The sequence below is a fragment of the Phascolarctos cinereus genome, unplaced genomic scaffold, assembly GCF_003287225.1.
Source record: "Phascolarctos cinereus isolate Bilbo 61053 unplaced genomic scaffold, phaCin_HiC Scaffold_1;HRSCAF=81, whole genome shotgun sequence".
In the NCBI taxonomy this organism is placed as follows: Eukaryota; Metazoa; Chordata; class Mammalia; order Diprotodontia; family Phascolarctidae; genus Phascolarctos; species Phascolarctos cinereus.
The window spans coordinates 63,271,214-63,288,974 of NW_027555514.1; the positions used below are offsets into that span (position 1 = coordinate 63,271,214).

The 17,761-nt window shown below is 37.3% G+C and overlaps 1 protein-coding gene across 1 annotated transcript in view; it reads left to right on the forward strand.

Moving 5' to 3' along the window:
• The window catches only part of GPR158 (G protein-coupled receptor 158), a 425,355-nt gene that overhangs the window by 204,881 nt on the left and 202,713 nt on the right, over window positions 1-17,761 (forward strand). The window contains exon 4 of the mRNA XM_020978227.2: window positions 14,589-14,794. Coding sequence (XP_020833886.1) covers window positions 14,589-14,794 — 206 coding nt within the window. The remainder of the gene's footprint in view (window positions 1-14,588; window positions 14,795-17,761) is intronic.

A 17,761-nucleotide genomic window follows, 5' to 3' on the forward strand; every position in this document is an offset into this window, starting at 1 on the left:
TTGCAAACGCCCAGAAAGAAATAATTCAAGTATTGTAGAAACACAATCAGGATAACACAAGATTTAGCAGCTTCTACATTAAGTGACAGAGGCTTGGAATAGAATATTCTGCAGGGCAAAGGAGATAGGATTACAACCAAGAATCACCTACCCAGAAAAACTGAGCATAATCTTTCAGGGGAAAAAATAGACATTCAGTGAAATAGAGGTCTTTCAAGCATTCTTGATGAAAACACTAGAGCTGAATAGAAAATTTGACTTTCAGATATAAGACTCAAGAGAACCATGAAGAGGTAAACAGGAAAGAGAAGTTATAAGAGACTTATTAAGGTTGAACCATTTACATTCTGCATGGAAAGATGATATTGTAACTCATGAGTCCTTTGTCAGTGTTAGAGTAGTTAGAGGGAAAAAATTATATGTATGTAGATAGATGATAGATAGATAGATAGATAGATAGATAGATAGATAGATAGATAGATAGGTATGTAGATAGATAGATCAAGGGCACAGGGTGAGTTGAAGATGAAGGGGTGATATCTAGAGAATAAAATTAAGGGTTGAGAGAGGATTATACTGGGAGAAGGAGAAAGGGAGAGGTAGAATGGGGCAAATTATCTCACATAAAAGAAAAGCCTTTTACAGTGGAGGGGAAATAGCGGAAGGTGAGAGGGAATGAGTGAATCTTATTCTCATTGGATTTGGCTTAAGGAGAGAATAACATACACACTCAATTGGGTATGGAAATCTATTTTACCCTACAGGAAAATAAGGGGGGAAGGGGACATGAGAGCAGGAGGATGATAAGAAGGGAGGGCATATTGGGAGAGGGGTAATCAGAAGCAAACACTTCTAAGGAGGATCAGGGTCAAAAGAGAGAATCAAATAAGTGAGGGATAAGATAGGATGAAGGGAAATATACTTAATTTTTTACAACATGACTACTATGGAAGTGTTTTGCATGACTACACACGTATAACCTGTATGAAGTTGCTTGCCTTCTCAATGAAGGTGGGTGGGGAGGGAGGAAGGGAGAAAATTTGGAATCCAAAATTTTAAAAACAAAAGTTGAAAAAAAATTGTTTTCACATACAACTGGAAATAAGCTACACAGGAAATGGGTATAGAAATCTATACTGCCCTAAGGGAAAATTGAAGGGGAAGGGGATAAGAGAAGAGGGGAAGAGATAGAAGGGAGGGCAGATTAGGAGAAGAGGTACTCAGAATGCATGCTATCTTGGTTTGGGGGGAGGGAGAAGATGGGGAGAAAATTTGGAACTCAAAATCTTATGGAAATGAATGTTGAAAACTAAAAATAAATAAATTAATTAAAAAAGACAAATTCCTTCATTAACCCTTTCTAAAATGTATGTCTTATTCTGGAAAGCTCAATCCTGATGATAATCTTGGAAGTAAGTCAGAAGCAGGGTACTGTAGAGATCTTTTTAGTACAGTCCTTTAACTTCAGCCGGAATTAGTCTGAAATTATAAGTAACTACCCCATTGGAGAAGACATCAAAACACTGCTCAGTAATTTAACATATAACAATACTTATGTGTTACATATGAAGCAGTGAGTTAGTGCAATGAATAAGATCAGTGGGCCTGGAGTCAGGAAGAGAGTTTAAATTTGGATTTAGATACTTTTTAGTTGTGTGACCCTGGAGAAGTCACTTAATCTTTGCCTTCCTCAGTTTCCTTAACTGTAAAATGGGGGTAACAATAGGACCTACCTCACAGTAGGTTTGTTTTAAGGATTAAAATGATATAATATTTATAAATGCTTAGCACAATACCTGGAACATGTTACTATTGCTGAAGTTGAAAATTATTTATTATATGAATGAAAGACATAAAAGACAATTTCATCATTTTAATAGATGAAGATGAGCTGGTTGATTAAAACATGATCAATTAATCAATCAGAGTTCATGAACTGTGTATTATATGTGAGGTACTGTATATGAAAAAAAAAAACAATACTTGACCAAAAGGAGCTTGTATTCTATAGAGGGATAAATATATACGCAGAAATATATACATATAGCATCCACTCCCACCCAGGTGAGATGAGATCAGTACCCTGCTTCCCCTTTACCTCCACCTCCAGAGGAGCAGCATTATTCTGAGTACACTGAAAAAAATGTGACTCCTATTTGGCTGAGAGAATGCTGAAGACAACACAGCATACCTTCAGAAGAGTTATTGTTGCAGAACACTTAGAAGAAGGAATTGGGGAGAGATGAATCAAGGGAGACAATGTACAAAGTTTTAAATGGCTAATGGAAACCCCTAGAGCCATAGATCTGGGGAAGCTAGGCCCCATCATGTCCCTTGACTGCCAATGTTTTCAACCCTAGCAAATGGACTCCACTTGAGGAGATCATTCCCTCTCCTTTGGTGACCTCCGATATTTTATCTCTCTGTGTAAGAAGTCCTTTACTATAATTCATTCTTCATTCTATTCCAAGGTCTGTGAATTTGTTTTTTATTAAAAATATTTTGATAACTGTATATCAATATGATTGGTTTCCTTCGTAATCCTATTTTATTTTATGCATTTAAAAACATTATTCTGAAAAGAGTTCCATAGGCTTCAATAGATTTCCAAAGGGTTTCAGGACACACAAAAAGGCTGAAAACCCTGACGTGTTCTAATATGTGTAGCTTCCTCTTCTGTTTTACTGTTCTGCTTGGATAAATAGGTTTACTTGCTTTTCATTATTCATGAAGGTCTTTTTTGTAAATGACATTAGGTGGAAAAGAGTTAAGCAGGGGTTATCAAACTATTACCCACCATGATTAAGAGTAATCAAGAGACATTGTGTATCTGTGTATAGACAGGGACTCCCTCTCTCCAACGTCATACTCCCAGACTAGAGCCTTTAAGTATGGAAGATAAATGTAATTCTAGCCCCAAACCTCTCCTGAAGATAGACAAAGGAAGAAACAAGTATCTAGCCATAGACCTCCTCTTGCTCCCTTTGAAATCAGAAGTTGCATTTTCCCCTCAAGAGGAACGAGTCAGGTCCCATATCAGATAATCTTTCAATGCCACATATGAGCTAGCCATCTTTATCATTTTAGGTGAACACATGCATTTTATATACAAAACAAGCATATACAAAATATTCAAGTATAACCTACTAATATGTATATTTTACTATTTGACATTTGTGCATCAGTTTCTTGGTACTCAATAGAATGAATAATTACAAAATTCCATATTCAGAGTTGGAATAGATCTGAGAGTCCATAGAGCCTGATCCACACCTGAACATTGGTACTTTTCTGCCTATCTAACAATTGGCCATCCAATCTTTGCTTAGAGCAACCAGTTATGGAAAGACCACCATGTTATGAAGTCCTAACCTATTTTTGCAAAATACTTTCCACCTGTGGACTCTGAAGTCTCCTACAAATGAATATTATCCAAATTAGGAAACAGAAGCAGCAGAATGATTTATAATTGCACTTAATTTTGTACAGCTAAGTCAGTGGCAGAAACATTTTTGAAATTTATTTTCTACCTGCTGCTATTAGACTATAAATAGAAACATTTAATATGAATACACACATTGAGTTATGTACTACCTAAGAAAGATCCAATGTCTTAGTAACATTTGGATTTTCACCAAATCACTTTGGGACAGATGACAAGATTCCTAAGCATATTCTAGAGGAGTGAAGGCCAGCTGGCAAAGATATTTGTGTCTGAAAGTAGTCAATGCTTTTGACTCTAATTCTTCTTCATGGAGAAAGGAAAGACATGATAATGGTATCAATCATCATCATCACTCATATATATAGCACCTTACATTTGTATAAAGTGAATTAGATGAAATAGAATAGAAGCTCTTTGAAAGTAGGGCCTTTTCCAGTGTTGCTTTATACAGTGCCTTGTGATGGATAGAGCACTAACTCTGGAGATAGAAGACTTTGATTCAAATACCATGGCTGATAATTAACTCCCTATATGACCTTGGGTAATTCACAACATTCCTGAGCCTCTGGGAGTTAGACTTGCTGTCCATTGAGGACCCTTCCACCTCTTTTTCTATGATACTATGATCCCAATAGTGCTTAATAAATCTTTGTTGACTCAAATGATCTAATTTCTTGCTCACAACAGCCCTGTAAGATAGGTAGTGTATTAGTCCCCTTACTGTACAAATGAGGAAATTGAATCTGACAGGGTAAATGACTGGCTTAGGTCTGAGGCACTGTATTGGGTATCTCATGATTTTGCCTCTCTGTATTTCTCTCTGTACTTAAAAACATACTCTCTGGAATAAAATATGAGGCACTGTATGAGGCTATTGAGGGGGAAAAGAGAGAAGATAGGTTCAAAAAACCTCAGAGACTTAGTCTGTGACCTTCAGGTGTTTCAGTTTGTTTGGGTACAATAGACAACCACTCAACACTGAAAAAGAAAGACGAAAAAAAACCCCACAAAAATAAAACCCAAAACTGGCACAGCAGCCCAGCAACGTATGGAAATTAACAGAAGCAGAGATTATAAATTCTGCGGGAGTGCCAAGTAGAGGGGTAAACTAAGTGAAGTCTAGTCAATGGCTTTTCAGTGTGAAATAGGCTTGCTATGTTTCTGGGAGGTAGATGTCAAACACGAGGCAGAAGTGGATTGAGTCACATGTCTTCTTGCTTTCCATGGCAGTGTCCTCTATCATTGATGTGATCTCAGGCAGCTCAATAAATATCCCTACTGAATCAATGCACTTGGGATTAAAGAATGGTGGGGTAGCAACACAGGGGACCAGAATTAGGAATATAGAACAATCAAGTTAAAATAGGGAGAGAAATGTAGATCTGGATGTTACCATCTTGAATTGATACTTAGAACTGATTTTAGCACTAAGATTTGATAATAAGAGGAAACAAGGAAGAAGAGAGTCAGCTTAGTTAGTGTCAAAGGTAGAAATTTGGGAGTGGGGATGCTCTTTTTCTAACTTAAAATAAAGAAAACCTGCTTTACTTGAGTAGCATGTAATCTGAAGAGAAAGGGAAAAAAAGATTGTCTTCCTTGATATGCTTCTAGCTTGTTATCCATTGCATGTGTATTTTTCTATCACAAAGCTGTTGTCAATGCATAACTGATCTGAACCAAGGAGAGATGAAAGATTAAGAAGGTTTGCATAAAATTATAGTGTTTTGTGAAGTTTCCCTAAAGATATCATCAATGTAAAAAATCATTGTTGCTTTCATAAAACCTGATAATAGACAAGAGATCTTTCATCTTTGTCACATCATCAGGATGTTCAGGTTGGTGGTTTGGGTCCCCTTTTTCTGTTAGATTTTTCTCAGATAACACAGGGGCTATTCTTATGGGTCTGTAGGCTTTCTGGGGTAGGCCTTATAGCTGAGAAATTGGGGTCATGGCTGTGCCCAAAAGAATGAATCCAGAAAGAGATAATTAAAGGTCAGTATTTCCTACACTTGGTCCTTAAAAACCTGATTCTGGGTTCTGCTTCTGGAAGACAAGATGGCAGAGTAAAAAGTAAGTCACTCTTATTGTCCCTTATTTACCTCTGAAAGCCCAGAAAATATCACCCCAGGAAAAAACCCTGGAACAGCTGAATTGGAAGAAAGATGGGGTACAGCAATCTGGTAGCCTAGGTAGCTTGAGAGATTAACAGGAAAGGCCCTGGGGGAAGGGGAGCAGTACAAAATGGGAGGCATCCCAGCAAGCTAGCTGAAAGCCCCACCTCAGCATACCAGGGGGAGATCCTGAACACCAGGTAGTGGACCAGGCAAACGCCAATACCGAGACCTCCAAGCATCTCAGTACAAGTGGAGGAACCAGTGGAAACCAGCTCAGAAAACCACCATGTGCCTCAGTGTTCTATGGCTGCCAAGTCTCCCAGTACCACAACAACACTCTAGGAAGTGCTCCAAGGGGGAAAGTCCCAGGCGGAGAAACATCCCACAACAAGGAAACATCCATCTAAAAGGAAGAAGAGGAAAGACCCAGGTGAGCAGGAAACCTTCAGGTCCCAGACTACCCAATACTACCCCTAGAGTTCCAGTGTTGCCGATTCTAGCCCAACACCAGGTAACCTGTCAGAACCCTACAGCCTCCAACTGCCAGTAGTTGACTCCAGCACACAAAGCCAGTGACCAGGCCCAGAGCTCCCAACACAAGAAGCTTGGGTCAGTGCCTCCTGCTCCCCAGTAGAAGAGCTCAATTTTTTTTTAAAGGCCAGGAAATAAGCAAACACCATGAACAAAAAGAAACATTGCTATAGATTCTTAATATGGGAACAGTTAAGATCAAGGCAGAAATTCTGAAGAGCACAACACTGTCAATAAGCCCACATCTGGAACTTCAAAAGGGATTATGAACTAGTTTGAAGCCCAAAAACCCTTCTTGGAAGAGCTCAAGAAAGATTTTAGAAGTCAAATAAGAAAGGTAGAAGAAAAATTGGGAAAAGAAATGAGAGGTGTGCAAGAGAGAGTCAATCACTTAGAAAAGGAAGGAAAAAAATTAACTGTAGAAAACAAGTTCTTAAAAAACATAATTGGCCAAATGAAGAAAAAATACATTGAAGAAAACAACTCCTTAAAAAGCAGAATTGGCCAAACAGAAAAGGAGACACAAAAACTCACTGAGGAGAACTCCTTAAAAATAAAATGGGCTAAATGGAAAAGGAGGTACAAAATCTAATACAAGAAAACAATTTGTTAAAAATTAGAATTGGGCAAATGGAAGCTAATGACTCTATGAGAGTGAGAGAATCAGTGAAATAGAAACAAAAGAATGAAAAGATAGATGAAAATGTAAAATACCTCATTGGTAAAACAATTGACTTGGAAAATAGATCCAGGAGAGACAATTTAAAAATTATTGGTGAAACCTGAAAATCACAATAAAAAAAAAAAGCCTGGACAGTATCTTTCAGGAAATCATAAAGGAAAACTGCCCTGAGGTCCTAGAATCAGAGGGTAAAATAGCCATAGAAAGACTCCACCGATCACCTTGTGAAAGAGATCCAAATTGAAAACACCAAGGAATATAGTAGCCAAATTCCAAAATTACCAGGTCAAAGAGAAATACCACAAGCAGCCAGAAAGAAACAATTTAAATATCATGGAACCACAGTCAGGATTACACAAGACCTTGCAGCTTCTACATTAAAAGACCATAGGGTGTGGAGTATGATATTCTGTAAGGCAAAGGAGCTTGGATTGTAACCAAGGATCAACTACCCAGCAAAAATGAACATAATCTTTCAGGGGAGGAGATGGATATTCAGTGAAATAGGGGACTTCCAAACCTTCCTGATAAAAAGACCAGAGCTCAACAGAAAATTTGATCTTCAAATACAAGACTCAAGAAAGATATAAAAAGGTGAACAGGACAGAAAAAACAACATATAATTAATAAGGGCAAACTGTTTATATCCCTACAAGGGAAGATGACACTTTTAACTCTTGAGAACTGTACTGTTATTACACCATTTTAAAGGGGCATACATAGAGGGGGTGGGTATAAGTTGACTTTGATGTAATGATAAAAAAATCTAATCAAGTGGGTTAAATGGATCTAAGTAAGTGGATTAATCTGATCTAAGAAAATACTGAGATAAAAGGAAAGGAGGAGGCAGACAATGGTAAATTAGTTATAGGAAAAGGCACAATAACCTATTACAGTAGAGAGAAAGAAAGGAGGGAAATGAGCATTGTTTGAAACTTACTCTCATCAGATTTGGCTCCAGGAAAGAATAACATAATCAGTTAGGTATAGAAATCTAACTTGCCCTATAGGCAATAGAAGGGAAAAGGAGAAAGAAAAGAGAGGGGGATAGAAGGGAGGAAAAAAGCAGTAATTGTAAAGGGGCAGAAAATGAAGGGGGGCTAATAAAAGGGAGGCGGGACTGAGAGAGGCAGTGGTCAAAAGCAAAACACTAGTGTGAGGAGGGGAAGAGAGAAAGGAGAAAGAAAAGCATAAAAGGGGGGAAATAAGATGGCGAGAAAGACACAGATAGTAATCATAACTGTGAGTGTGAGTGGGATGAACCCTCCCATAAAACAGAAAGGGATAGCAGAATGGATTAAAAACCATAATCCTACAATATGTTGTTTACAGGAAACACATTTGAAAAAGAGTGACACACACAGGGTAAAGGTAAAAGGTTGGAGTAGAATATGTTATGCCTCAATTGAAGTAAAAAAAGCAGGGGTAGCAATGCTGATCTCAGACAAAACAAAAGTAAAAATATATCTAATCAAAAGAGATAAGGAAGGAAACTACATCCTGCTAAAAGGCACATAGACAATGAAGTAATATCATCACTAAACATATATGCACCAAATGGTATAGCATCCAGATTCTTAGAGAAGACGTTCAGGGAATTACAGGAAGAAATAGACAACAAAACTATACTAGTGGGGGACCTCAACCTCCCCCTCTCTGAACTAGATAAATCTAACCACAAAATAAGAAAGAAGTTAAGGAAGTGAATAGAATATTAGAAAAGTTAGGTATGATAGATCTCTGGAGAAAACTGAATGGGGATAGAAAGGAATATACTTTTTTCTTGGTGGTACATGGCACATACACAAAAATTGACCATGTAATAGGGCAAAAACCTCACAATCCAATGCAGAAAGGCAGAAATATTAAATCCATCATTTTCAGATAATGATACAATAAAAAATATATGTAATAAAGGGCAATGGAAAGATAGACTAAAATTAATTGGAAACCAAATAATCTAATCTTAAAAATGAATGGGTCAAACAACAAATCATAGAAACAATCAATAACTTCTACCTTCTGAAATAAACCCAGGAACTATGTGACCACAATTACAAAACACTTTTCACACAAATAAAGTCAGATCTAAATAATTGGAAAAACATCAGTTGCTCATGGGTAGGCCAAGCTAATATAATACAAACAACAATTCTGCCTAAGCCAATTTGTTTATCCAGTGCCATACCAATCAAACTACCAAAAATTATTTTATAGAGCTATTAAAAATAATAGCAAGATTCATTTGGAATAACAAAAGGTCCAGAATATCAAGGGAACTAATGACAAGAAATGCAGGGGAAGGTGGCCTAGCCATTCCAGATCTTAAATTGTGTTATAGACCAGCAATCATCAAAACTACTTGGTACTGGCTAAGAAATAGAGTGGTGGATCAGTGGAATAGGTTAGGTATGCAAGACACAGTAGTCAATGACTGTAGTAATCTAGTATTTGATAAACTCAAAGACCTTAGCTTCTGGCATAAGAACTACTATTTGACAAAAGCTACTGGGAAAACTGGAAAAGAGTATGGCAGAAACTAGGTATAGTTTCCCACACTATATACCAAAATAAAGTCAACATGGGTTCATGATTTAGATATAAAGGCTGATACTATAAGCAACCTGGGAGAGCAAGGAATAGTTTACCTATCAGATTTATGGAGAATAGAAGAATTCATGACCAAACAGGAGATAGAGAACATTATGAAAAGCAAAATGGATAATTTTGATTACATTAAATTGAAAAGTTTTTGCACAAACAAAGCCAATGTAACCAAGATTAGAAGGAAAGTAGAAAATTGGGAAAGAATTTTTACAACCAGTCTCTCTGATAAGGACCTCATTTCTAAAGTATATAGAGAAATAAGTCAAATTTATAAGAATGCAAGTCTTTCCCCAATCAATAAATGGTCAAAGGATATGAACAAGCAGTTCTCAGATGAAATTAAAGCCATCTATAGTCATATGAAAAAATGCTCTAAATCATTATTGATTAGAGAAATGTAAATCAAAAACAACTCTGAAGTACCACATCACAACAACAGATCGGCTAACATGACAAAACAGGAAAATGATAAAAGTTAGAGAAGATGTTGGAAAAATGGGAACACTAATGCATTGTTGGAGTTGTGAAATGATCCAACCATTTTGAAGAGCAATTTGGAACTTTGTCCAAAGGGCTATAAAAATGTGCATACCCTTTGACCCAGAAATGGTACTTCTAGGGCTATATCCCAAAGAGATCATACAAATGGGAAAAGGACCCACATGTACAACAATATTTATAGCAGCTTTTTTGTGTTGGCAAAGAATTGGAAATTGAGGGGATGCCCATCAATTGGGCAATGGCTGAAAAAGTTGTGGTATGTGAATGTAATGCAATACTGTTGTGCTATAAAAAATGATGAGCAGGTAGATTTCAGAAAAACCTGGAAAGACTTGTATGGACTGATGCTGAGTGAAGTGAGCAGAATGAGAACATTGTACACAGTAATAGTCACGTTGTGTGATGACTAATGTTGATAGATTTAGCCCTTCTTAGAATGCAAGGATCTAAGACATCTCCAAAGGTCTCATGATGGAAAGTGCTATCCACATCCAAAGATAGAACTATGGAGTTTGAAGGTGGATAGAAGCATACTATTTGCTATTTTTTTTCTTCTGTTGTGTTTTGTTTCCTCTTTCTGGTGCTGCCTCCTATTGGTTCTAGTTCTTCCTTACAACATCACTAACACGAAAATATGTTTAATAGGAATATATATGTATAGCCTATATATGATTGTGCACTGTCTTGGGGAGAGAGGCGGGCAGGAAGGGGGGAAAATTTAAAACTCAAAAGCTTATGGAAATGATTGCTGATAAATCAAAATAAATTAAATTAAAAAAGGAAAAAAAAACTATAGAATTAATGTATTTGCAAAGAAGGTAGTTGTGTAGATATGTTTTAGGGGTGACAAGTTATACTTTTATGATGATCTTTGTAATAAGAAAACCCTATTTATTTAGATCCCTTTTGTATCCATGTATTTCTCACTATTTGTCAATTATCCAGTTATCACCTATCTGTAAATTATCCAGTTATCACCTATCTATCATCTGTCTGTCTGTCTGTCTTTTCTTTCCTATAGAATGTATGCCTCCTAAGGGCAGGAAAAGTTTGATTTGAGCCCCATCATCTGACAATCTCTGATCTATAGTCAGCATTTAATACTTGTTGACGGATTGATGCTCATTGTAGATAAGGGAAGCTGAGGAAGAGACAAACCTACTTGAATCTTCACTTGCAGTTTGGGAGTGGTGATTTTTTTCTTCTACTGTAGAATTATATAAAAGGGGGATGCCCCTGAGGCAATGCCCAGGTTGTGGTGGCACAGTGCTAGGATTGTGGAACAGCTTAAGGCCCTTGCAAAGTTTGTAGGCCTTGAAGAATTTGGGGATGTGAATCATGTTATTGTGTGTTTTGTAAGTATTATTATACTTATCGTGTGAAAAAGGAGAAATAACTAACAGGATCTACTCTGAATAAGCCAGGGTCTAGGCCATCCTTGCTTGGTGGGGTTCTAACTGATGCTATGTTAATAAAACTGCTTTTAAATTGGTCTCCCTGCCCTCCCCATACTCAATTAAGCTGAGAACTAGACACCTGTAGTTGATCCTCTATATGAACTCTCCAGAACTCAAGCTATGGAGATTGGCTAATTTTACACCCTCAAAAACCAAAGACAATGGGTTTTGAAATAGTAATAGCTAGCATTTAAAGAGTACTTTAAGGCTTGCACAACTTATCTCATTTGATCCTTAAAACAACCTTGTAGTGTAGGTGCTATTATTATGCCCATTTAATAAATGGAAAACTGAGGTTGATAGAGGTTAAGTGAATTACCCAGGTCATATGGTTATTGAGTGAAATAGGATTCAAAATCAGGTCTTTTCTCTTTCTAGTCCAACATTCAACTCAGATTACCCATCAGCCTTTTTCTTCAAAGAAAATAGGTATATAGACATATAGTGGGGATTAGAGATTATACTGAGAGGGAACTATTTTTATTTAGATTTTTGACACAGATGTAGGAGTCTAGGGAAGGAATGAACTTTTTCAGGCATGCATTACCAAAAACTTTACATAGGAAGGAGAAAAAACTATTATATTAGTGAATTTTCTATTCGCAAGTCTGCAAAGGTCTGATATGATTTTCTAAAGTTTGAGAAAAATGCAAAGGAAGTTAAGGCTGTTGCTGGAGGCTGGCAAGTATTATTAAAATAAAAATGTCTTTGTTTGGGTCAAATCCTATAAACACTTGGAATTGACTCTAGTATTCATGCAGAACCTTGTGGTGAAAATGGCAGGGAAGGTCCCACATGAAAAGACCTGCCAACTTTACATCCCAAATGACAAAGAACAAGTTTCATAGGCTATATTTTACACATGCAAATGCGCAAAACTTTTTTTTAAATTCTCAAATAGGCCATGATATTTTTCCACCTCTTATGTCTTGGCAATTCCTTGTCAAGCTTGCTTCTTTATTATCCAAAGTAATAGCCCAAGGTTAATATATGTGAAAGTGAACACTGAATCTCTGTTTTGCCTTCAGATGATGCAGGGGCAACCATATTCAGACCAAGAGCCCTACATGGAAATGGAAGTCTATGCCAATGCAGAATAAACCCAATGTGGAACATAACATACAACTGTAATGTCATTGAGAATGATAAATATGAATAATATAAGGAAAGATGGAGACGTCAAATAACACAAAGAAAAATGAGTTCGTTATGAACATATTAAAATGGATACCACTTAGGTAGAGGGAAAGCATGACCTCGTATCCTTTCCATTGCTTCTTTTTCACCATGTATAAATATGCTCAGTGACTAGCTCAGGCCTCAGCACATTATAGGCATTAAATAATGCCTGTTGGATCAAATTGGTTATTCCCATTTTAATGGCCCTACTCTCCAAAGAACTCCGCCCCAGTGGGCTTTACTTCTGACTCCCCAAGCTCTGGTAGGTGAGCTTTTTGCCCTATCTTTTGCCCTATCTTATAGGGGCTCAGGCCTCTATGACACTTAGTAAAGTATCTTCTGCTCATTTTCTAGCTCTTCTCTATGACTAATGTTTCCTCACTAGAATGTAACTCCTTAAGAGCAAGATTTGTCTGTCTTGATTGTTGTGTTTATATTACCAGCATTTAGCACAGTGCCTGGCATGAAGTAAGCACTTTAAAATGCTCTTCTCTACTCATCATTCATCTATCTATCTATCTATCTATCTATCTATCTATCTATCTATCCATCTGTCCATCTATCCATCTGTCAGCCATCTGTCAGTCTGCCTATCTATGTATCTATCATCTTTCCATTCAAAATTCTTTATACTTTTAGTTATAGATTTGTTGAAGTGCCCATGCTTTTTAGAAAGTCATTGTTGGACAATTTGGGTCATGGCTGCAAAAATGCAAGACAGACAAATTTTTTTGCAAAAGCTCAGTGAACCAGGATATTTTCTGCTGCATTAATCTCTTAGGAAAAAGGACAAATGCAGTAAAACACATGAATATTGGAGATTATTTCAAAAACAATTTCCAGACCATGGTCTTCACTCAGTGTATATTCATCCCAACTTCTGGTATCTTCCCATCTAACACCAATACCTCTCAGTTTCAGCCATTCTGGTATTAAGTAGTTTTTACTATATATAATTGTAGGAAAGGAACCACGGCAGATATTGAACATGAAAAATAGAGAGAATTACTATTAATGAAAAAAAATGTTATTCTGATTTTAAATGAAATTCTACTTTAAATGTTAAAACATTCTTAGGACTAACAACTGTTTCAAGGTTTTGCTATATGTTGTATTTGCTATAGACTCACTTTGGTGTATGTTTCATGCAAAGTATAAAAAAGTATTTTTGAATATTTGATATTAATGAACTATATATGATACTAGATAAAACTGAATCCAACCAAAGAATAAAGCTTCTCTGCCTATTGGACCCAGGTTGTTAGATAACTGAGACACAAGAATCTTTATGTACTCTGAGGAAGGATCAACAGCAGTCAGTTATAGTGGGGAAGTATTCTTCGGGAAAGCAAAGAGGGAAATTATACAAATAGTCTATAAGTATGGATTGTGCTCTCGGCAAGGGATACACCATCATCAGGCAACTGCATAGTGAACAAGTGTTGATTAAGTACCATTTTATCCAATTTAGAGCTAATGAACTTAGTTGATGGCATTTTTGCTGAATTAAAGAGACATCAAAGCCTCCTTTCAGATTCTGTGCCAGGTAGGTCAAGGAGCTCTGACAGTGTGGGATATCCTTGGCTGTGATTTGGGTGTAATCAGCTCCCGTACTTACTCTCTGCTCTTGATCAGTTGATTAATAAGCATTCATTCACTGATAAATAATAAATGTTTGATGAATAAATGAATAAGCAAGTATATACTAAAGATCTATTATCTCCTGGGCCTGGGGTAGGAGGGATTCTGGGAGGAAAGACATCCTTTCGTTAGGAGTTTTCTTTTCTTTGTTCCATGTTGCCAGTGATCTTTACTCATTCTAGAAACCTGTTTGAGGACAATTGGGAAACAATGGGAAAACCCAGATTTGGCATATTTAAAATAACAATGAAAACAGGATTTGCTTAGGGGGAAAACCCAGAGTGTACTTGGGGAGTAGCATGTCTGCTTTTGATCTAAATGGATGAGAAGGGACAAGAATGAAAGGATGAAAAATGGGTTCTGACTTTGGGCTCCACTGCTGACTTGATCTGCCATGCCACTAACACTGAGATCTCTTTTGGAACTTTCAGATCACCATTTTGCTGGGGATGAGAAGCTGGAGGAAGTCCATGTCTGTTTGCCATGCAGGGAAGGCTGCTCCTTTTGTGCTGATGACAGACCCTGCTCTGCCCAAGAGGACAAGTATTTACGGCTAGCCATTATCTCCTTCCAAATCCTGTGTATGCTGCTTGATTTCATTAGCATGTTGGTTGTCTACCACTTTCGCAAGGCAAAGGTACTTGGAAATATACTTGGACCAATCCATATGGGGGACTGGGAGTTGGGGAGGCAGAGAAGTAGAGGGGCATACTCTTGATAATTTATATATCTTTTTTGTAGTACTTATTTTATTTTATTTTAATTTTTGAATTAACTAATTTATTTTTAGTTTTCAACATTCACTTCCATAAGTTTTTGAGTTTTAAATTTTCTCTACCTCCCCTTCCTTCCTCCTCCCCAAGATGGTGTGCAATCTGATATAGGCTCTACATATATATTCTTTTTTTTTTAGATCAGTTGATTATTTATTTTTTTATAGAAATTTATTTATTTATAGTTTTCAACATTTACTTCCACAAGATTTTGAGTTACAAATTTTCACCCCATCTCGACCCTCCCCCCACCCCAAGATGGCATGCATTCTGAATACCCCTTCCCCTAGTCTGCCCTCTCTTCTATCTCTCCCCCCTCTTCTCTTATCCCCTTCCCCTTCTATTTTCCTGTAGGGCAGGATAAATTTCTGTACCCCATTTCCTGTATTTCTTATTTCCCAGTTGTATGTGAAAACTTTTTTTTAAACATGTGTTTTTAAAACTTTGGGTTCCAAATTTTCTCCCTTCCTCCCTCCCACCCCCTCATTGAAAAGGCAAGCAACTCAATATAGGTTATACATGTGCAGTTATGCAAAACATTCCATAGTAGACATGTTGTGAAAAACTAACTATTTCCCTTAATCCTATCCTGCCCCCCATTTATTCTATTCTTTCTTTTGACCTGTCCCTCCTCAGAATTATTTGCTTCTGTTACCCCTTTCCCAATCTGCCCTCCTCTCTATCAAACCTCTGCTCTCTTGTCCCCCCCCATTTTCCTGTAGGGTATGACAGATTTCCATACCCAATTGAATGTGTATGTTATTCCCTCCTTAAGCCAAATCCTATGAGAATAAGATTCATTCTTTCCCTCTTCACCTTCCCTGTTTCCCCTCTACTGTAAGAGCCCTTTCTTTTCTGTTTTTTTTTTGTGAGATATTTTACCCTGTTCTACCTCTCCCTTTCTTCTCCTAGTATAATCTTCTCTCATCCCTTAATTTTATTCTCCAGATATGACCCCTTAATCTTCAACTTACCCTGTGCCTTCTATCTATCTATCTATCTATCTATCTATCTATCTATCTATCTATCTATCTATCTATCTATCTATCTATCTATCTATCTATCTACCTATCTATCTATCTATTTATGTATCTACATACAGATAATTTTTCCCCTCCAACTACCCTAATACTGACAAAGGTCTCATGAGTTACAAATATCATCTTTCCATGCAGGAATATGAACAGTTCAAGCTTAATAAGTCTCTTATGATTTCTCTTTCCTGTTTACCTGTTCATGTTCCACTTGAGTCTTGTGTTTGAAAGTCAAATTTTCTATTCAGCTGTGGTCTTTCCATCAAGAATGCTTGAAAGTCCTCTATTTCACTGAATGATCATTTTTCCCCTGAAGGATTATACTCAGTTTTTCTGGGTAGGTGATTCTTGGTTGTAATCCTATGTCCTTTGCCCTCTGGAATATTATATTCCATGCCCTGTGGTCCTTTAAATGTAGAAGCTGCTAAATCTGTGATTATCCTGATTGGGTTTCCACAATACTTGAATTGTTTCTTTCTGGCAGCTTGTAATATTTTCTCCTTGACCTGGGAACTCTGGAATTTGGCTACAATATTCCTAGGAGTTTTCCTTTGGGGATCTCTTTCAGGTGGATTCTTTCAATTTCTATTTTGCCCTCTGGTTCTAAAATATCAGGGCAGTTTTCCTTGATAATTTCTTGAAAGATGATGTCTAGGCTCCTTTTTTGATCATGGCTTTCAGATAGTCCAATAATTTTTAAATTCTCTCTCCTGGATTATTTTCCAGGTCAGTTGTTTTTCCAATGGGATATTTCACATTGTTTTCTAATTTTTTATTCTTTTGGATTTGTTTTATAGTGTCTTGATTTCTCATAAAGTCACTAGCTTCCAATTGCTCTATTCTAAATTTTAAGGAAGTAATTTTCTTCAGTAATCTTTTGGACTTCCTTTTCTATTTGGCCAATTTTTCTTTTCAGGGCATTCTTCTCCTCATTGGCTTTTTGGACTCTTTTGCCATTTGGGTTAGGCTATTTTTTAAGGTATTCTTTTCTTCAGTATTTTTTGGGTCTCCTTTAGCAAGCTGTTGACTTGTTTTTCATAATTTTCTCGCATCACTCTCATTTCTCTTCCCAGTTTTTCTTCTACTTCTCTTACTTGCTTCTCAAAATCCCTTTTGAGCTCTTCCATGGCCTGGGACTGATTCATGTTTTTTGGAGGCTTTGGATGTAGGAGCTTTGACTTTATTGTCTTCCTCTGGTTGTTTGTTTTGATCTTCTTTGTCACCAAAGTAAGATAATATAGTCTGACTCTTTTTGTGCTGCTTGCTCATGATCCCAGCCAGTTACTTGAGTTTTAAACTCTTTGTTAAGGTAAGAGTCTGCTTCCAATGTAGAGAATGTACTGCCCCAAGCTTTGGGGGTTTATACAGCTGTTTTCAGAGATACTTGTAGGGACCTGCAAATTTTTAGTTCTTGCAAGGTGGTATGATAAGGGGCGAGGTGTTTACTCCTTTCCTGGCCTGTGCTCTGGTCTGTTAGTGACCACAAGCACTCCTTTCTGTCCTGGAACTGTGAAGAAGGTTTTCTCTGCACTTCCACTACAAGCTCCACCACTCCAGCACTCCTCCTGGCCCCTGGACCACAGCCCAGAACTGTGACTCAGATCCAAGCATGGACAAAGCAAGAGATTCCTGCCTCAACACTGGCAAATAGATCCCTGCAATCCCCCTCTCATCAGCCGCAGGATTCCCCCTCAGTCTGTGGGCCAGACTGGATGCAGCCACCACCCTAGCACCCGTGCTCTGCGCTCTGGAGTTGGCTCTGACCTAGCTCCTTTCTCAGCACCGCAGAAACAGAGT